We start from the raw sequence: 21542 nt of genomic DNA, 5'->3' as shown, positions 1-21542 counted from the left end.
CTACAGGTGCGCGTGCCACCACGCCCAGTTAATTTTTGTATTTTTAGTAGAGATGGAGTTTCACCATGTTGGTCAGGCTGGTCTCAAATACCTGACCTCTTGTGATCCACCTGCATAGGCCTCCCAAAGTGCTGGGATTACAGGCATGAGCCACCGCACCCAACCAAATTGTCTCCATGGATTTAAGTTCTCCATATAAATGGAGCCATACAACATGTGATCCTTTATGACTGGCTTCTTCTACTTAGCATAATGTTTTCTAGGCTCACTCATATTATAGCATGTATCAATTCTTTGTTCTATTTTATTTTATTTTATTTTACTTTTTGAGACAGAATCTTGCTTTGCCGCCCAGGCTGGAATGCAGGGGCATGATCTTGGCTCACTGCAACCTCTGCCTTCCAAGTTCAAATGATTCTCGTGTCTCAGCCTCCAGAGTAGCTGGGATTACAAGTATGTGCCACCATGCCTGGCTAATTTTTGTATTTTTAGTAGAGACAGGGTTTCTCCATGTTGACCAGTCTGGTCTTGAACTCCTGACCTCAGGTGAGGCACCCTCCCTGGCCTCCTATCGTTCTGGGATTACAGGCGTGAGCTACCACATCAACCTTATTGTTGAATAATATTCCGTTGTATGAGTAGACCACATTAAAACACATCCATTCACTAGTTAATGGACATGAGGATTGTTCCACTTTCAGGCTATTGCACATAATGCCACTGTGAACATTTGTGTACAAGTTTTTGTGTGGACATACATTTTCACGTCTTGAACATTCGTGTATAACTTTTTGTGTGGACATATGTTTTCACGTCTCTTGGGTATATACCTAGCAGTGGAATTCCTGGGTCGGATGGTAACTCTATATTTTACTTTTTGAGGAACTGCCAAACTGTTTTCCACAGCAGCTGCACCATCTCACATTCTTAGCAGCAGTGCACGAGGGTTCTAGTTTCTCCACATTTTTGCCAACACATTACGTGTCGTTTTGATTGGACCAGGTTATCTTTGACATACCTTTTAATTCAGGAAGTAAGATTTTCTGAAAAACACCAATTGTTTTCGATATGTGATAGAAATCTGCAAAGGAATTAATTAATATGTATGAAACAGAAATGAGAAATCGCTGTTTTAACTTTATTTTCTTCTCACTGTGTTCTTGGGCCATTCATTTTTATGAAGTAACAACAAACTCCTGTTCTGAGCAAACTTGTATATTTTTTCTAAAAACAGATGGTAGCCAGAAAACAACTGGGATTTCATGAAGATAATCCCATCAGTCTGTTTATTTGTAGGCATTTTTTCCCTCCCCAAAAATGATTCTTATCAAGAGGAGGAAAGGACAATGAACTCGGAAATAGGAGGAAAGGAGGTCTGGTATTAGATTTCACGCAGAGTGCAAACATCTTGTGCTGGTCTCTTATTGCCCTTTCTGTCCTGTACCTCCTCCTGCTCCCACCAAAAGGCGGAGTGGAATGCGGTTCTTAAACCAGCTGTTTGGTTTTGTGTCCCTTAAAAACAGGATTTCCCACTAGTTTTTGAGAGTTCTTAGAATTGGGACAGTTTTATACATTTTATAAAATCTGTGTCTCCTTGCCCCATTTACCTACTTGTCTTTCTTGGGCGGTTCTACTGTTTTCCCTCCCCTCCCCTCCCCTTTGCTTTCTTTCTTCCTTTTTTTTCTTCCTTTTTTTTTTTGAGACAGGGTCTCACTCTGTTGCCCAGGCTGGAGTACAGAGGCACAATCACAGCTCACTGCAACCTCTGCCTCCCGGGCTCAAGCCATCCTCCCACCCCAGCCTGCCAAGTAGCTGGGACTACAGGCATGTGCCACCATGCCTGGCTAATTTTTATATTTTTTGTAGAAACAGGATTTTGCCATGCTGCCCATGCTGTTCTCAAACTTCTGAGCTCAAGCAATCTGCCCACCTCAGCTTCCCCAAAATGCTGGATTCTAGGCATGAGCCACCATTCCTGGCCTGTCCTACTGTTTATGTTACATAATTATTCCCTGTGAAACAGACAGGCAAGCTAGGGAGGGTATTAGAGTGGGCATAGTTTACCTCTGTGCTTTTTAGAGCTAGAACTCTTTTATTTAATTCTAATTTTACTTTATTTTAGAGATGGGGCTTGCTCATCTTATCCAGGCTGGAGCACGGCAGCATGATCACAGCTCATTGTATCCTCAAACTTCTGGGCTCAAGGGATCCTCCCACCTTAGCCTCCCAACTACGGGAGTATATCTGGCTAATTTTTTAATTGCAAAAAGAAAATTTTGTAGAGACAAGGTCTCACCATCTTGCCTAGGGTGGTCTTGAACTCTGAGGCTCAAGTAATCCTACCACCTTGGACTCCCAAAGTAGTGAGACTACAGGTGTGAGTCACTGCGCCTAGCCTAGAGCTAGAACTATTTAATATGCCATCCAATGTTTCCTCGTGCCTGGTATATAATTGGGGAGGGGTGTTAGGAGATATTTGGTGGAAGGATGGAGGGATGGAAGAATGGGGTTGGGTAGAACAGTTGACAGATGGATGAATTATTTTAAGCATGTTGGCTGATTCTTTAGGTCCATTTTCTATTAAACATATGTGTTGGCTATATGACGATGGCTGACTAATAGATGGAATAATCTGACTTTTGTTTGTTGTATCGTCACATTCCTACAATGTTTGAGGTACTCTCAGCAGTTTGGAGATGTCTCATTTCTTTTAGTGTTAAATTGTTTCTGGGATTATTTCTAGTTACTATAGTTTAAAAGATTAACTGAAAAGGTGTTTTAAGGAACTGTGAGGAAGGTGGGGGAAATCAGATTACAAAACTCAGGACTGAGGCCAGGCCTGGTGGCTCACATCTGTAATCCCAGCACTTTGGGATGCTGAGGTGGGTGGATCAATGAGGTCAGGAGTTCAATACCAGCCTGGCCAACATGGTGAAACCCAGTCTCTACTAAAAATATAAAAATTAGCCGAGTGTGGTGGTGCACGCCTACTACAGGTGGTGGCGCCTGTAATCCCAGCTACTCAGGAGGCTGAGGCAGGAGAATTGCTTGAATCCAGAAGGGAGAGATTGCACTCCAGCCTGGGCGACAGAGATATACTCTGTCTAAAAATAATAATAATAAAACTCAAGACTGAATGCTGAGTTGGAACCCATAACTATGGGAATAAAGTTTTTTTTGAGCCAGAGTCTCGCTCTGTCGCCCAGGCTGGAGTGCAATGATGCGATCTTGGCTCACTGCATTCTCTGCCTCCCAGGTGCAAGCAATTCTCCTCCTGCCTCAGCCTCCTGAGTAACTGGGATTACAAGCACCCACCACCATACCTGGCTAATTTTTGTATTTTTAGTAGAGACGGGGTTTTACCATGTAGGCCAGGCTGGTCTCAAACTCCTGACTGTGTGATCCATCCGCCTCAGCCTCCCATGCTGTTGGGATTGCAGGCATGAGCCACCACGCCCAACCAGGAATAAACTCTTTACAGAGTCACACATTGATCACTGAGGCATCCTGCCATTGAGCATAGTTCATTTTGGTTTGGATTTTGATCGGAAGTATGGGATGGCCCTGAATCTTTGTATCTTTTCCTGTGGAACATTGACCAAAGGCTAGTGTATTGTTGGTGATTCCTTTGACCACTTTTTTCTCTTTTTTTCCCCTCCCTTTCCATCTCTTACTATTGTAAACTTTTCTTGTTATCCTCTGGATGAAAGCTGCTCTTCCTCATGGTGACAGAGTTTGACATTGTGGGCAGGATAAGGGGAAGGAACATGAGTGCTAGTCGATCCTTCTCATCCCATGCACCAGAGACCAAAATCATGGGATAAATTGGTCTGTGAACTTTATTGTAATGAGCACAGGCAGGCTGCAGTTTATAACCGTACTGAGTTTTTTCAGGTGTGTTTGTTAGTATTTGGAGCACTGTGGTCTTCGACGGCAAGTTTGAGAAGTTCAGAAGTTTCAGAAGTTTGAGAAATTCAGAAGCTCAGAAATTTGTTTTGTGTGTTCTCTCTCTGTCACCCATGCTGGACTGCAGTGGTGTGATCTCGGCTCACTGCAACCTCCGCCTCCCGAGTTCAAGCGATTCTCTTGCTTCACACTCCTGAGTAGCTGAGATTACAGACCCATGCCACCACACCTGGCTAATTTTTGTATTTTTAGTAGAGGCAGGGTTTCACCACGTTGGCCAGGCTGGCCTTGAACTCCTGACCTCCAGTGATCCACCTACCTCGGCCTCCCAAAGTGCTGGGATTATAGTGGTGAGCCACCACGCCCGCCCAAAGTGGTGTTATACATCATACATCAGCTATTTCTCAAGCCCAAAGGCAAGCTTGAGGAATGATGATGATGATGTAGCTGAAAGTTATGAATAGCTGAAATATATTTCTTATAAAAATGTAGAGCATTTTAGCAATAGGTCAGCCTGCGGAGTTACCCAACACGTCTGGCATTGTCTTTGAGAAGAAATTATGTCTGAATTCTGAAGCACAGTGTCAGGAACACATTTATCCCTGGAATTTAATGACAGCATCAGCTCTGATGGGCATGGGACAGTTGGTCTTGGGGGTGCCTATATAGAGAACAGACATCTATCATTGTTCTCCAGCCCAAAGAAAAATATTACAAACTCGGGACTCTCAAACCACACGCTTCCAACATTATCAACTGTGTGCTCACCAAGTTTCTCTTTTGAGACTCATCTTATTACTTTTCCTTCCTCTGTAGTTTGTCAGGGCGGAGCTTTGACTTTTCTGTCTCCTTCAGCTCCGCATCCTTTGACCTGAGCCTAAAACCACCTGTGTTCCTTTCAGAGCCTACATGGCCGTGGCTGCATTGAAGCTTTCCTCTGTGGAATTGGATGCGGTTCTTCAGAAATGATTGCCAGCCTCCGGTTTAAAACCCTGTAGTCTCAAGACAAGGAAATGAGTCAGAGGGACTCACTTAACTCACTGCCCTACTCTATTTGAGTATTCTATAGCAAGGACCTGTAATGGCTACCCACTGCTCTGGGGGATGCCTGGGTGTCCAGGGATGCTTTGGAGAGTGGCTGCTGTCACTTCAGGTTCCCTGCTGAGGGTGGCCGTCTCTGCAGGGGAGAAGTCTTAGATTTTACCTTCCTCTTCATTTCTGAATCTTAGGGTTCTGCCCCAGCTGACAGTGCTCCCTCATCCCTGCAGCTTGTGTTAGCGCTGCGTTTGTCACACTTATTTTATACCTGTGATGAGGCCCTACCAACATTTTTTTTTTTTTTTTGAGACAGAGTCTTGCTCTGTCGCCTGGGCCGGAGTGCAGTGACGTGATCTTGGCTCACTGCAGCCTCCACCCTTGAGGTGCAAGTGATTCTTCTCCCTCAGCCTCCCGAGTAGCTGGGACTGCAGGCGCCCACCACCTTGCGCAGCTAATTTTTTTGTATTTTTAGTAGAGATAGGGTTTCATGATGTTGGCCAGGCTGGTCTCAAACTCCAGACCTCAGGTGATCCACCCACCTCCACCTCCCAAAGTGCAGGAATTACAGGCGTGAGCCACCGCGCCCGGCTGATGAGCACGTTGCTTTGCTTCTCTCTCCGTTCTCATCTGCACCTGGTTAAGTTTTCTGACAAACTTTGCATTGGGGTTTGCAAGCATTTGGGAGTTGAGATAGCGTCTGAGGTTAAAGAGCGTAGTGGACCAACTGTGTCTGCATGGTTCCAATCATCTGCGGTAAAAGTGGGCTCTCCCTCAAAAAAAAAAGCACAGTGGACAGAGAGGAGAAAAAGAAGAGTGTTCTAGAGAGAGTTCTAGCACTACTGCTCACCTGTCGGCCTCTGCTACTCTTTTTCTTATGTTTGTCAAAGGGTTTGAATTAGGCTGCAGAGACTGCTTCCACTATTCTGTGTGTACCCCATTTTAATGATACCAGGAATTAGGTCTTCCCCAGGTATACTTTATCTGAACTTACCTTCATTCTTGGGATTTTCGAAATTCATGGGATTTAGACAACAGAGTCTGCTTTCAGTTAACTAGGTCACTGACTATGAATGGTTTTGTCAACTCCTTCAATTTGACCATGACTCTAGAACATTGTGTTACTCTAGAAGAGAGGTTCTCACCAGAGTGAACCTGCAGTCCCCAACAAAGCATCATCAGTCCACAATGTCAATAGTACCGAGTTGGAGAAACTTGGATTACAACTTTGTGTTATAAAAGCCATTTGTCCTTTGATGTGGCTTTGAGTAATAAGATTTAAAAAACAAAAAAGCATCTGATAAGTTGGAAAGAGAACTCCTACTTCCAACAGAAAAAAAAAAAAAAAGACTGTAAAACAGTAGAAAAAGTGCCGTTGAAGTCCTTGGTGCTATAATATATTATCCACAGCCAGTTTCTGCAGTTCATCTGGAACAAATATCCCCACTCCCTAGGCCTCCATTAGAGAGCTCCTAAGCCAGGTGACTTCTTCACTGAGTCATTGCAGGCACAAAGAGGAAAACTTTGTTTTGACTGTTGAATTTACTGCAGATTTAGATAGCCATATTAATTTATCTGAAGTATTACAAAGTTATTTGACCTCTGTGTGTTATTTTATTTGTTTGGAGACAGAGTCTCACTGTCACCCAGGCTGGAGTGAGGTGGTCAATCACGGCTCACAATACTCTACTTTCCCAGGCTCAGGTGATCCTCCCACCTCAGCCTCTCAAGTAGCTGAGACCACAGGCACGCACCATCTTGCCTGGCTAATTTTTTTGTATTTTTTGTAGAGATGGGGTCTCTCCAGGATGGCCAGGCTGGTCTCAAACTTTTGGGCTCAGGCAGTCTGCCTGCCTTGGCCTCCCAAAGTGCTGAGATTACAGGCACGAGCCATTGTGCCGGCCCTGTGCATCTGCAAAAACGAAAAAGCAGACCACATTTCAAGAGCAAATTGTGAGCTTGTCATGTAGGTGGCTAGAGAATCCTGAACTGAGGTGCTTAACAAGTAGGCGAGATGAACAGCTGTGGGAGCTGAGCAGGCGCCGTGCCCTGTTCCGGGGCTGAGACTAAGTTGTATGTTTAGCTAGAGAATGTTCTCTTTTTCATGAATCTGTAATTAGAACATGCCCTACAGCATGGTATTTAAAGTCCACCTTCATCTCTTTTTAGGGTTGTTTCTCTTAACTTATTTTTAAACTTAGTTTTTTCATTCAGAGTTCAAGAAAGAAAATCATTTTTAAAATTAGGAGAGAAATGTAATAGTCTTTGAAAGGACAACAGGAGGTTAAATCTGTGATGGTGATAATATCCTCTTTACTTTTTTTTTTTTTTTTGTGATAGAGTGTTGCTCTGTCACTCAGGCTGGAGTGCAGTCGTGCAATCTGGGCTCACTGCAACCTCTGCCTCCCAGGTGGTTCAAGTGATTCTCCTGCCTCAGCCTCCCGAGTAACTGGGACTACAGGTGCGTGCCACCACGCCCGGCTAATTTTTTGTATTTTTAGTAGAGACAGGGTTTCACCATATTAGCCAGGATGGTGTTGATTTCCTGACCTCGTGATCCTCCCACCTTGGCCTCCCAAAGTGCTGGGATTACGGACGTGAGCCACTGCACCGGCTCTCTTCTTTATCTTAAAGCACAGGTCAGCAACTTTGTGTGTCAATATTTGAGGCTTTGTGCAGCAGCTTCACTTTGGCACTGGAGTGGGAAGGAGTCATAGATAATAGGTGATGAATGGGCCAGGCTGGGGAGGTATCGCCAAGCAGAAGGTAGTTGGCCAGGGTTTTATGATTGTTTTCCAGGGAGGGGCTAATTGTCCACAGTGACATCATGGTACAATCTGCTACAACCTCATCCTTAGATTAGCTTGGGCCTGTCTCCTGCGTGGTCTCCTAGCCCCTCTAGTCTATGTTAATTGAGAGCAGAGACTTAATGAATTCAGCATGGCTCTTATATTTAATCATTATGGGGTTATTGTTGCTTGGTATGTTTCTCAACGCCTCTGTTGCTGTTACAGAAATGTGATTGGGTTTTCCCACTATGGAATGGTTAAGAATGTTTATGTGCGGCTGGGCGCGGTGGCTCACGCCTGTAATCCCAGCACTTTGGGAGGCCGAGGCGGGTGGATCACGAGGTCAAGAGATCAAGGCCATCCTGGCCAATATGGTGAAACCCCGTCTCTACTAAAAATACAAAAAGTCAGCCGGGCGTGGTGCTGTGCCCCTGTAGTCCTAGCTACTCGGGAGGCTGAAGCAGGAGAATTGCTTGAAACCGGAAAACGGAAGTTTCAGTGAGCCGGGATCGCGCCTCTGCGCTCCAGCCTGGCGATAGAGCGAGACTCTGTCTCAAAAAAAAGAATGTTCATGTGCGTTTGAGAAACATATAGGCTAGAAAACAATTTTTTAAAAATGATTTGAAATTACTGAGTTATAAATATAATAGAGAGAAATTCACCCATGATAGGTGCGCAGTAGAGTGATTTTCAACACGTGTATACAGGTGTGCAGCCATCCCCACAGGGCAGTTTTAGGACAAAGTTTCTTCCTTTTCACTCCGTCACTGTCCCTCCCACACCTAGCTCTGGGTAGCCATTCATCTATTATCTGTGTCTATGCAATTGCCTTTTCCAGAAACTTCATATAAATGGAACCCCACACTTCTTTCACTTACAGTGATGTCTTCATGGTCCATTTTTGTTGGCGAATGTATCAGTGATTCTTTTTTTAAAAAATAACCTTGAGGAGTCCCATTGTATGGATTTATTCTGTTTATTTCTATATCAGTTACTAGACCTTTGAGTTGTTTCCAGTCCTTGGCTATTATGATTATTGCTGCTATGACTGTTTGCACACAAGACTTAAATGTGTTTGAATAGACAAATATCCAGGAGTTAAATCTTTGGGACATATGGTAAGATTATGTTTAGCTTTTTAAGAAATTGCCAAACCATTTTCCAAAGCCGATATACCATTTTACATTCCCATCTACATCCTCATCAGCATTTGGTAAAGTCAGCCCTTTTTATCATACCCAGGAAATCAGTGTTGGCAGGAGAAGACGGAACCTCTATGAACCTCACATTTGAAGAAAGGGATGATCTTGCCTCTCTCTCAGAGGATTGCTTTAAAATTCAAAGGGGGATAGGAATTTATGTGCAAGTGTTTTATGTTGCAGAAAGGTTTCTGGTGATTATGTACAGAAAAAGTTTTAGCCATTATATTAACACTCCCATATTTGTCTCAGAGATTAAGATGCAAACTTGTCCAAGTTTTAATAAAATGTATGTTATGATCAAACTTGTTCCACCTGCTTATAAAGGCAACTTTTAATCAAATTGTGAACCTTTTCCATATGCTAGGTTGCCTATATTGTGTATTAAATTATCAGCCTTATTTAACAATGACAGAATGTAATAGTTTGCATATGGTGGGCAAATTTTTCTTTCCTACTCCAACTTAGATGGTCTGGTAAATGTCTGCCTATGATTTCATTTTCAAATGCTTGTGGGTGGCCTCTTTTGGACCTGGGCACATATGTTCTATTAGATGGGAAGTAGAAAGATTGGGGTCACAGGGAAAGTGCCAGGAACAATCTATGTAAAAAATACCTATTTCAGCAGTTTAATTTTGCAATTCTGATTCTATGAAAATTGCCAGTTAATACTTTTCAAAGAACAAAGAGAGTGTTTTGAATGCATTTCCCTTCCCACCTGTGGAAGACAGCTGTTTGTGATAGACCTGGGAAAACTGGCCAATGGGCTCTGGATTTGAAATCTGGGCCGGATTTTATAAAAGTTGCTTATCAGCAGTTCTTCACACCTGTTGGAAAAGACCTTTGGACTACAGGAGCTGAACTGTGTGTTTGATCATGAAACACTGTGTCAACAAAGAGCTTTGTAGTACTTTCAAACAAAAGGGTAAAGAGAGCCACAGTGAGATGCTAAGTCAAAGAAACTGCATGCTGGAGTGGAAGTATGTGCTCTGGGTGGCCTGTGGAAATCAAGAGGTACACAATTATCCTGCCGACAGTTTATATTAATTTGCTAATGTTGCATCATCTCAATTTCATCCTTACTAAATGGACAATTTTAATTGGGAAACGTGTGTGAAATCCTATTTAATGAAAACAATGCTAGTGATAGTCACAACACACAGAAAGCTTTGGACTAGGGGTTCTGGGACAGAGGTGTCCTGGGAGTTACTGATTCTTAATTTTAACTTAATGAGTAAAAGTTCTCGCCTTACATAATTTTGAACATTTCATTGCAGCAAGCATAGGTGTACATGTGTGTTGGGAGGTGTATATTTCAAAGCTTTCAAGTTTTGCAGTCCCTGATGTGTGAATTAAAGAGAGGCTGAAAAAAGTTATCAGGCACTCTGAATCTTTTTCCAGAATGTTACCAATTTCGCGTTTTAGGTTCGGAGTAATATTTGAGAGACCACGGTCTTAGCAGATGCCTGAAGTCAGTGTTCTTTTTAGAAGCAGCTGTTTGCTAATAAAGAAGTCAGGACTGACAGGCAGTTGTTAAGTGTCATTCTTTATGCATGTTACCAGTGTCTCAGCCTGAAGCAAGAGTCGGGGGATGTGAGGGACTTATGTGCAAATGGGTACTGGCCCCTGTTGGTGCTGAGTGTTCTTTAAATAGGTCTCAGGATTTATATAGGAGCACTTAATATTGATTTTTGATGCTGTTTTCCATCTTTATAGGGGAGGATTTAAACTCATCTTTGGGAGGTGTTCTTGGGGTGTCTTTGAAGAACTGTGAATGGGGCGAACAACTTAAAATCTCCGTAGGGGAAATGAGTGTATATGGGGGAGGGCCTCTTATAGATGAGCTCACGATAGGGGATTCTAGGAGAGTCGCAGAAGTCTGGGGAACTGTGTGAGTTGGTCAGTGGGGAAGGGAGTCTGTTCCATTTCAATCTTGGGATCTCCAGCCACCTTGATTTTAGAAATGCTTGTAGAGCCTCCTCCTGGGGCCCCAGATTCTAGATGGCTCGCCCCAAATTTATTCATCAAACTCAAGAGTGTCTTAACTATGGATCCTGAGTAACAGTTAACATGTGACGTCCTGGCTCGTGGATTTTGTTTATTTATTTTTTATTTTTTGGAGATAGGGTTTACTCTGTGGTCCAGGCTGGAGTGTAGGGGCACCATCTTGATTCACTGTAACCCCCACCTCCTGGTTTCAAGCAGTTCTCCTGCCTCTGCCTCTGGAATCCAGAGAAGCTGGGATTACAGGCATGTGCCACCATGTCTGGCTAATTTTTATATTTTTTGGTAGACATGAGGTTTCACCATATTGGCCAGGCTGGTCTCAAACATCTGATCTCAAGTGACCTGTCCACCTTGGCCTTCCAAAATGCTGGGATTACAGGTGTGAGCCACCACGTCCCACCTCTGGCTTGTAGATTTTAAACAGTGTCATCGTTGGCACTGAGGGAATGGAGTAACCTCTAAGTCAGATTTTGTGGTGTCATTTTAAATGTTACTTCCTGTGAAGATGAGAGAGCGCAAATAGTTACGTGTGATAACTGGCCTTTTAAGGTGGCCTCTGAGTTATTAGATTTTAATTGCTGACTGATTTATGAATGCATTTGATTCATTTATGAATTATTTTCAGGAGACAAGTAGAATCAGTGTGATGTATGGGAAGAGCATGGGATTAGGAATTTGGAGAGACCTGCCTAGGTCACTAGCTGTGTGGCTCTGGGCAAAGTCTTAAGCTCCAAGCTTCAATTTCCTCTTGGAATTAAGGGGATTCCTATTTTACGGAAGGTTAGTATTCAATATAATGTCATTGAGGCTTCTTAGCACATGAGCCTGATATATCAGGGGCACTCTGTTACTGGAGGTGACTATGCTTGCTGTTGATTGGCACCATTTAAAGCAGCATAAAATGGTGAGTTTGTGTCATTTACCCCCTGCCAACTCTATGTTAAAAGAGCAGTACTAGCTCCTTCTGCTGGAAGTGGAACATACCATAACCAGTATATTTCAAGTGTTTAACAAAACAGGAATACACGAAATGAGGTTGAAAATTCTGAAAAAGGAGTTGTTCAATGAATGTGCTATTTTAGGAAGGGAGAGAGGGAGAAAAAAAGTGCTATGTCAGGTGATAATTTTGTTCTATTTCCACATGAATACATTGATTCATAAGGATGTGCTCAGTGTCATTTTTGTTGGAATTGAAATTGTTGAGCAGAGTAGAAAAAGTTTAATGAGATACTGAAGCTCAGTGTTGCATTCTATCATATGGGTAGATATCATAAAGGTAATTCTTTTTTTTTTTTTTTTTAATTTTAATAGTGTTCTGGGAACAGGTGGTGTTTGGTTACATGGATAAGTTCTTCAGGGGTGATTTCTGAGATTTTGGTGCACCCATCACCCAAGCAGTGTACACTGGACCCAGTGTGTAGTCTTTATCCTTCACTGCCCCCCACCCTTCCTGCTGAGTCCCCAAAGTTCATTGTGTTGCTATTATTTTTTGAGGTGGAGTTTTGCTCTGTCACCCAGGCTGGAGTGCAGTGGTGCGATCTCAGCTCACTGCAACCTCCGCCTCCCAGGTTCAAGTGATTCTCCTGCCTCAGCCTCCCAAGTAGCTGGGACTTACTTTTCAGAAAGATTTTTTTTTAAAGGAATGTACCACCATGCTCGGCTAATTTTTTGTATTTCTAGTAGAGACAGGGTTTCACTGTGTTAGCCAGGATGGTCTCAATCTCCTGACCTCTTGATCTCCCTGCCTCTCGGCCTCCCAAAGTGCTGGGATTACAGCTGTGAGCCACCATGCCCGGTTCATTGTGTTATTCTTATGCATTTGCATCGTTGTAGCTTAACTGCCACTTATAAGTGAGAACATAGGTTGTTTGGTTTTTCATTTCTGAGTGACTAAACGGTCTCCAGCTCCATCCACATTGTTGTGAATGCCATTATTACATTCCTTTTTATGGCTGAGTAGTATTCATGAAGCTAATTCTATGAATGACCAATGAACACCCAATAGTTCCACCAAACTTTATCCCTTTTCTTTGAAAAATGGTTTCATGTAATTAAATCAAAGGAAGAAGAAATTGAGCATTAAAAAAGCTCAATATGAGATTTCATTTGTCTAGTGGGGAAATAAATAAATGGAAATGAGATCAGTGCCAAAAAATGTGCCCAGGATTTGAAAAGTAGGATCTGGAAGTTGCTGTCTTTTAAGATACCATCCTGAACTCTGAAGTTCATTAGGTGTCTCATGTAATCCTAACAACATTTGTACTGGTGGACCGAGTTCTGATAACTACTAGAATCTTCAGTTCCTCTTTTGGAGAGTCCAATTTATACATGGATTTTGGTATAAGTAGGAGTCAGTTCAGTGGTCGAATGTCCTCCAAGTGGGCAAGTGTACTGGACTTTGACCTAAGGGGATGGGAGCCATTAGTTTCTGAAGAGTTCTCAAAGGGTGAAGACTTGTTGTGACCTAGTTAAACTTTTGGTTTCTGGAGCCCAACTCTCTGTCAAGTCTTGCTCAGTCTTTTTGATGTTGGTCAAGTTACTTTACCTGTACACCTTTGGCTATCTATAAAACGGGAATGATAATAGTGCCTGCCTCATCGTCTCAAACGAAGTAATCCATGTAAATCAGTTACATGGTAGGAGCACAGGGGCTAGCTACTATTTTCTTAGTCCCTCTTTGCCATCTATGTCTGTGGGACTCTCAGTCACTCTGTGGGTAGTAAAGGCGCTGTGGATGATGCTTCCTGAAGATTTGTTCTTTGCTTGAGAAAGACATTTACTTTTCAGAAAGATTTTTTTTAAAGGAATTTAGGCATTATAGTAATTTTGACAGTGGAGTTTCACCACAAAAATGCAATCCAAACTCAGTTAAATCTTGTTTGTTTTGTTTACAGGGAACACGAGTCTGGCTGAGAGAAAATGGCCAGCATTTTCCAAGTACTGTAAATTCCTGTGCAGAAGGTGTCGTCGTCTTCCGGACGGACTATGGTCAGGTGAGAACCAGGGCCTGCAGCGTTCCAGCATCCGGGGTCTGTTTTGTAGATACTCTTGCCCAGGGCACATGTGCTTAGCCCCCCTACACATACACACGCTTTAATTTTTTTTCCTAAGTGATAATTCAGAATCCCGATGGGAGTGTAGAATGTACACCTTGTGTGTGTGATAGATACAATACGGGTCTCCCAAATGGAACACAGCAAGTATTCCAACCAGCGTGGGGACAGACGGGCATGGCACTGGCCTGGTTTCCTTCCTGAGTATCTTTTCTGCCTTCTTTCCATCTTTTTCAGCAATCAGAAGTATAGGATGCAAGTAATTGGAGCCAAAGTTCAAATATATTGATATTTGCTGAGATTAACTTGTTATGTTCTCTTAAAATTCTTAAACTTTCATAGTGCCTTAGTCAGTTTGGGCTGCCAGGACAGAGTACCATAGACTGGGTGGTTTATGAAGAGCGAATATTTATGTGTCGTAGTTCTGAAGCCCGAAAAGTCCAAGGTCATCGAGATGCTGGCAGTTGTGTCTTGCGAGGCCTCTGCTCACTGGTTCACAGCCAGCCGGCTGTGCCCTCACATCGTAGAAGAGGGAGTTCTCTTGGGCCTCTTTTCTAAGGGCACTAATCCTATTCATGAAGGCTTCACTTTCATGACTTAGTCACCTGCCAGAGACCCTAATACCATTGCATGGAGGATTAGGATTTCAACATTTTAGTTTGTGGGGAGAATACAAACATTCTGTTCAGGCCAGGCGCAGTGGCTCATGCCTGTAATCGCAGCACTTTGGGAGGCTGAGATTACAGGAGATCTGTCTGAGATTCTTATCAGACAGATCACTTGAGGTCACGAGTTTGAGACCAGCCTGACAGACATGGTGAAACCCCGTCTCTCCTAAAAATACAAAAATTAGCTGGGTGTGGTGGTGTGTGCCTGTTGTCCCAGCTACTGAGGAGGCTGAGGCAGGAGAATCGCTTGAATCTGGAAGGCGGAGGTTGAAGTGAGCCAAGATCATGCCACTGCACTCTAGCCTGGTGACAGAGCGAGACTCCATCTCAAGAAAAGACAACAACAACAAAAAACAAACTATTCAGCTCATCACAAATAGAGTGGTGAAAATACTGGCATCCCAGTGACAGCTTAGGGTAATGTTGTCCTGATCAGTGTATGAGCAAGTCTGACTAAATCACTGAAGCTGAACTTAATTATCTACCTTGTTAAGCAGCTGAAGAAGTTTCTTCTGTTTATAGGAGTGCCACTGTTCCTGATTTTGATTCTTTAGCATAAAATGAATGAAAAGTCATGTTACTGAAATTAAATATGTGAATCCAGAAACTGGTTTGCTTGATTATATTTTGATGATTGTAAGAGAAACCTAGGTTCTCCATTTTACTAAAGAAGCTAATTTAATGTTATAAATGGGCCTCTACCTCAGAGGTGCATATTAAAAGTAAAGACTTAAGGAAATAAAAGGAAGTCAGATGCAAGGATCTAAAACACATAGTTTATGTTTTTATTTTTATTTATTTATTTATTTTCTGAGATACAGTCTTGCTCTGTTGCCCAGCCTGGACTACAGTGGCACAGTCTTGGCTCACTGCAACCTCAACCTCCTGGGTTCAAGTGAGTCTCCTGGCTCAGCCTCCTGAGTAGCTGAGATTACAGGTGCCTGCCACCACACTGGCTAATTTTTGTATTTTTATTAGAGATGGGGTTTCACCATGTTGGCCAGGCTGGTCTCGAACTCCTGACCTCAAGTGATCCACCCACCTCAGCCTCCCAAAGTGCTGGGATTACAGGCATGAGCCACCATGCCTGGCCAAAACCATACAGTTTACGAATTGAGTTTGCAAGTTGTTGTGTTGAGAATAAAAGTTTCAGGGCCAGTTTTCCATAATTTGAGGCAAATAGGCTACTTGGTTATCAAAACTTCTTAGCAGGGGCAGCCTACTTGGTGGAATAGTTCTTAGTTCTTGGTGAGATAAGCTGTAGTAATACTGGGCTGTTTGTAACTCCTTCATTTCTTTTTCATCTGAGAGTCTTGAATGGATTTTCAGCATATAGATATACCTGTGCTTTGTGGATATAGACTTGGGGCTATGGGGAGAAAGAGGGGGAACAAAGAGAGATAGCACGTCTAATGGTCACTGACAGTGTGGACACTTTACCAACACCCAGTCTAGTTCCTTCTCCATCAGAGTCTCAGGTGGTATAGTATGTTCTGTAATCTAGGGAGGAAATAAGTGAATTTTGCTCAACTTTAGGGTCAGGCACTGCTTGAATGTTTAAATTTCCCTGTGGGATAGGATGTATTTTTCTGTTACTCTGTTTGTCTTCCCTTCTCACTTTACCAAGATGAGAATTTGGTTTCTTTCAGGACCTGTACATACTTCTCAAGATTATGTGTAAAGAAAAACAGTATCTAAACAGTGTCATTCATTTAACAAAACTGTGTTCTTGAAAGTGTTGTCAAATAGGTTTTTCATGGCACTTGATATGGTTTGGCTGTGTCCCCACCCAAATCTCAGTTGAATTGTATCTCCCACAATTCCCATATGTTGTGGGAGAGACCCAAGGGAAGGTAATTAAATCATGGGGGCCAGTCTTTCCAGTGCTGTTCTTGTGATAGTAAATAAGTCTCACTAGATCTGATGATTTTATTGGGGGTTTCCACTTTTGCTTCTTCTTCATTTTCTCTTGCCGCCACCATGTAAGAAGTGCCTTTCACTTCCCGCCATGATTCTGAGGCCTCCAGCCACGTGGAACTGTAAGTCCAATTAAACCTCTTTTTCTTCCCAGTCTTGGGTATGTCTTTATCAGCAGTGTAAAACAGACAAATACAGCATTCTTTCCCTTTCTTGTTGAATTATATTTTAATCCCAAAGTTGTTTTCCTTTTAGTCTTTTAACTTTTTTTCCTTTTTAAAAAAATTACGATAAGAATCACATAACATTAACTTTACCATCTTAACTATTTTTAACGGTACGGCTCACTAGGGTTAAGTTTATTCACATTGTTGTGCAGCCGATCTCAAGGATGTTTTCATCTTGCGGCACTGAAACTCTATACCCACTAATCACTAATTCCCCCAGCCCTTGGTGACTACCTTTCTTCTTTCTGTTTCTATGACTTTGATTACTTTACCTCAGTGAGTGGAATCATACCGTATTTGTGCATTTGCGGCTGGCTTGTTTCACTTAGCCTGTTGTTCCTAAGGCTCTAAAGACACTTTCTATTCCTATCCTAATTAAGCTTTCTGGCAAAGGCTCCTAACTCGACAACTCTACCAGTCTCTTGGTGCCACTGCCTTTGACTTGCAGTCAGCAGCCTGGGCCATGTGAAACCCTTGCAGGCTCTTGTCCACAGGCAGCTCTCAATGAGACAGGAGTGGAATGGATTGGTTGGGTCAGTAGTTCTGGTCATTTTCAAAGGTACTTATAGGTTGTGGGTTTGGAAGAAACTAAACTATGATAACATGTACTTAAATGTGAAAACACTGAGCCTTGATCTCTAATCTTCAGTTGGCCATAGAATACTTAGTTTTATGTTGTCCACTCTGTCATTCCCAAATATAAGAAGTATAATTAACTTGGTGATTCATGTGGGAATTGCAGGGTTGTGAGAAAAGTGAGGCAAGATTTTTAAAACTGGGTTCAGGCTTGGATCAAGAACGGTCAGTGGCCCGAAGACTCTAGTTTGTTTTTCTACTGACCTACACAGTCTTCCCCTCTTTACGTTACAAGCGCACTGTGGAACATGCAGGAATCATCACCACGTGTTAGAAGTTCTTAAACTGGTGCTGGTGCCCCAGACAGGAATACTGCACTTAACTGGGCAGGGATATATATATTTTTTTGGAGACAGGGTCTTGCTCAGTTACCCAGTCTTGAATGCAGTGGCATGACCACGGCTCACTGCAGCCTCTACTTCCCGGGCTCAAGTGTTCCTACCATCTCAGCCTCCCTAGTAGCTGGGACCACAGGCACATGCCACATGCCACCACTCTTGACCAATTTTTTGTATTTTTTGTAGAGATGGGGTTTTGCCATGTTGCTCAGACTGGTCTCCAACTCTTGAGCTCAAGCGATTCTCCTGCCTCTGCCTCCCAAAGTGCTGGGATTACAGGCGTGAGCCACTGTGCTGGGCCAGGGATAGATTCTGGAAGGAGTCAGAGTCAAAGGTTTAGGGCATGGTCTTGTCCTGATCAAGCCTGTCCTTGGTTACTTTTAAAGGAAATTGGTTAATTTTGACCCAGTTTGGTGTGTTATTTAAGAGGGTTAATATAATGATATTTCTGAGAGGAGGGGAGAATGGGATGTTACTGTTTAATGGGGATAGAGTTTTAGTTTTGGAAGATGAAAACATTCTGAAGATGGATGATGGTGATGGTTGCCCAACACTGTAATTGTACTTAATGCCTCTAGACTGTGTACTAAAACATGCTTAAGCTGAAACATTTTATGTTAGTATAGATGTAAAAACAGACATATGTGCGTGCACACACACACACACACGCACACAGAATACCATGTTTGAGGTCAAATGGTAGACAAATGGTAGAAATTGTCAAATGACAATTTGTCTATATCTTTAAAAACAATTTCAGAGAAATTTTTTTGAGGTAGAGTTTCATTCTTATTGCCCAGGTTAGAGTGTAATGGTGCCATCTTGGCTCACTGCAGTCTCCACTAACTGCAGCCTCCACCTCCTGAGTGTAAGTGATTCTCCTGCCTAAGCCTCCTGAGTAGCTGCGATTACAGGTGCATGCCACCACAACCAGCTAATTTTGTATTTTTAGTAGAGACAGGGTTTCTCCATGTTGATCAGGTTGATCTCGAACTCCTTGACTTCAGGGGATCTGCCCACCTCGGCCTCACAAAGTGCTGGGATTATAAGAATGAGCCACTGCGCCCAGCCAGGAAATTTTTATTTTACCCAAAGATGACCTCTTAGAGTCCATAAAGAGTTTCAAAACTATTAGTGTAGTTTTGATTTAGAGTAGTGCGTATGAATCACCTGTGAATCTTGTTAGGATGCAGATTCTGATCAGGTTAGGGTGGGACTGGAGAGCTGGCTGAATTTTTCACAAGCTCCTTGGTGATGTTAGGTTGCTGGACCAACCACATTTGAGTAGTGAGGGTTTTGAAGATGCGCCTGAAAATTGCCTTAACGGTTATAGTTACTTAAAATGAAGAACAAGAAGCACTCAAGCCCCTCCATATTCTGCTGGTACTACTGTTTTGGAAGAAGCAAAGATAAAAACAAGGAAGAGGGCTTTGGGTAAAGTTAGAAAGGTTTTTCTTGCCCTTTGAAGCTTTTCCTTTCCTTTTTATTCTCTGAGTCCTCCCCTCCAGTGGCCGGGGATCGGGCTGACTGCAGCATAATAATTCTCAGTTGGATTAAAAAGCAGTTTTAAAATCCTGTTTAGTGTTAGAGAAAAAGCAGAGCCATGTGTATCTAAAATCCTAAAATGGAACCTCAGAAACACGGGGTGGCAGGAGATCATACCGTATTGTTTTGTGTCAGGTCACTAAAGGGCATGCCTGCCGGCTTGCTTTCCTTTCCTTTTTTCCTTCTGTTTTAATTTACTTATTAATTATTATTATTATTATTTTAGATGTAGTCTTGCTCTTTCACCCAGGCTGGAGTGCAGTGGTGTGATCTCAGCTCATTGCAACCTTTTTCTCCCGTGTTCAAGGGATTTTCTGCCTCAGCCTCCCAAGTAGCTGGGATTACAGGCATGCGCCACCATGCCTGGTTAATTCTTGTAATTTTAGTAGAGATGCGCTTTCGCCATGTTGGACAGGCTGGTCTTGAACTCCTGACCTCAGGTGATTCACCTGCCTTGACCTCCCAAAGTGCTGGGATTACAGGCGTGAGCTACCGTGCCTGGCCACCTTCTGTTTTTAGAAACAGGGTCTTGCTTTCTCATCCGGGCTGGGGTGCAGTGGTCCAATTGTAGCTCATTGTAACTGTAACTCCTGGGCTGGAGCGATCCTTCTGTCTCGGTCTCCTGAGTAGCTAGGACCACAGGGGTGTGCCATGCCTGAAAAATTTTGTCCAGAGAAGGGGTCTTACTGTGTTGCCCAGGCTGGTCTCGAACTGCTAGCCTTAAGTGACCTGACTGGGTCTTTGAAGGCAATAGGATTACAGGCATGAGCCACTGCCCAACCCATACTTTCTTATTTCATTCAGTCTTTATGAGAATTTTGTATTCATTCGGCTGTTTTTTTGTTATTTGTTTTTGCCAAGGAGCTAGTTCTAATGTTAATTTAAAATTTGATTCCACTCTACAATTTAAACTACTGTAGGCTGATACTAGGAATACAGAGAACCAAAGTGTTCCATTTGATTTGTAACTTATACTTGCTGTGAAGTATTTACAGATGGAAAAAAAAATGAGCAAATGACACTCTTTCACACCTTAGTGAAAAATATCTAACTGTGGCCTCTGAAGGTCCCAGCACACAGGCTGGTCAGCACATATCCTACAAGTTAGAAATAAGTAGTCTTCTTGGACCACAAGCTTTGGACAGAGTTTCAGAAGAGCAGATTTTATTTGTTTGTTTGTTTGAATTGGAGTCTTGCTCTGTCACCCAGGCTGAAGTGCAGTGGCGCGATCTCGGCTCGCTGTAACCTCTGCCTCCTGGGTTCAAGCGATTCTCCTGCCTCAGCCTCCAGAGTAGCTGGGACTATAGGTGCCCACCACCACTCTCAGCTAATTTTTTGTATTTTTAGTAGAGATGGGGTTTCACCATGTTAGCCAGGATGGTCTTGATCTCCTGAGCTTGTGATCGTCTTGCCTTGTCCTCCCAAAGTACTGGGATTACAGGCGTGAGCCACTGCGCCCGGCCGAAGAGCAGATTTTTAAAAGCACCATGGTTCTACGTGTACAGATAAATCTAAAAGATCAACACATGTAAAAGGCTAAGAGGGAAGAAAGCGCTAAACATTTGTCTTTTCTGAAACATCCAGGAGGGAGACACACTAACAGTCACTAGAGCACCCTTTAGGAACATTGTAGAATGGAGTATTAAGTTTTAAATTAGATTTTTCACTGTGGCGATTAGAACTATTTTATTATCTTTTTCTGGAAAGAGTCTAATTCGATTGCTCTGAAATAGCTTAGAGTGATGTCAGTTTACCTAATTGTATTTTAAGGGGTAGTTATTCAGTTTACTGTAGTACGTTTCATCAAGGCGATTACTCTGTGCAGTAATTTCATTCAGATACTGTTCGAATTGTCTCTGTATGGGGTCTTCCAAACTGTTTACTGGTTGGGGATTTAATCATCCAAATCCACAAGCAGACAGCCTCCTCCATGTCCTTCTCTCTATTTGCATCAAGGATAACTTGGCTTGGTTTTGAAATTTCTTCTCATTTTATTAATCCACAAAAAGGGATTGCCCGGGACTTTCAAGTCATCCCCACCTCCTGAGAGAGTCAGACTTCTTCAAGCCACACCGAGAACACAGCACTAATTATTTATAATCGCAGCTCGCGCTTAAAGCCGTCTCTGACTTTCTGGTTTCACTCTGGTTTTGGTTTGTTGGAGTTAACGCCGTCGGCCCAATTTTGTGAAACTTGATAAGAGGCACGAGTTAACGTAGTGA

The 21542-nt window shown here is 42.8% G+C and overlaps 1 protein-coding gene across 2 annotated transcripts in view; it reads left to right on the top strand.

The window, feature by feature from the left end:
* Positions 1-21542, top strand: part of MYO10 (myosin X) — a 272693-nt gene that overhangs the window by 46931 nt on the left and 204220 nt on the right. For both annotated transcript variants that reach the window (XM_064375882.1, XM_064375881.1), the window contains exon 2: positions 13831-13929. In XM_064375882.1, coding sequence (XP_064231952.1) covers positions 13831-13929 — 99 coding nt within the window. The remainder of the gene's footprint in view (positions 1-13830; positions 13930-21542) is intronic.

The sequence above is a fragment of the Aotus nancymaae genome, unplaced genomic scaffold (genome assembly GCF_030222135.1).
Source record: "Aotus nancymaae isolate 86718 unplaced genomic scaffold, 86718_ANA_hifiasm-v0.15.2.pri h1tg000014l, whole genome shotgun sequence".
Lineage (NCBI taxonomy): Eukaryota > Metazoa > Chordata > Mammalia > Primates > Aotidae > Aotus > Aotus nancymaae.
The sequence above is the reverse complement of the archived record's forward strand: the minus strand, read 5'-3'. Positions and strand labels throughout refer to the sequence as shown.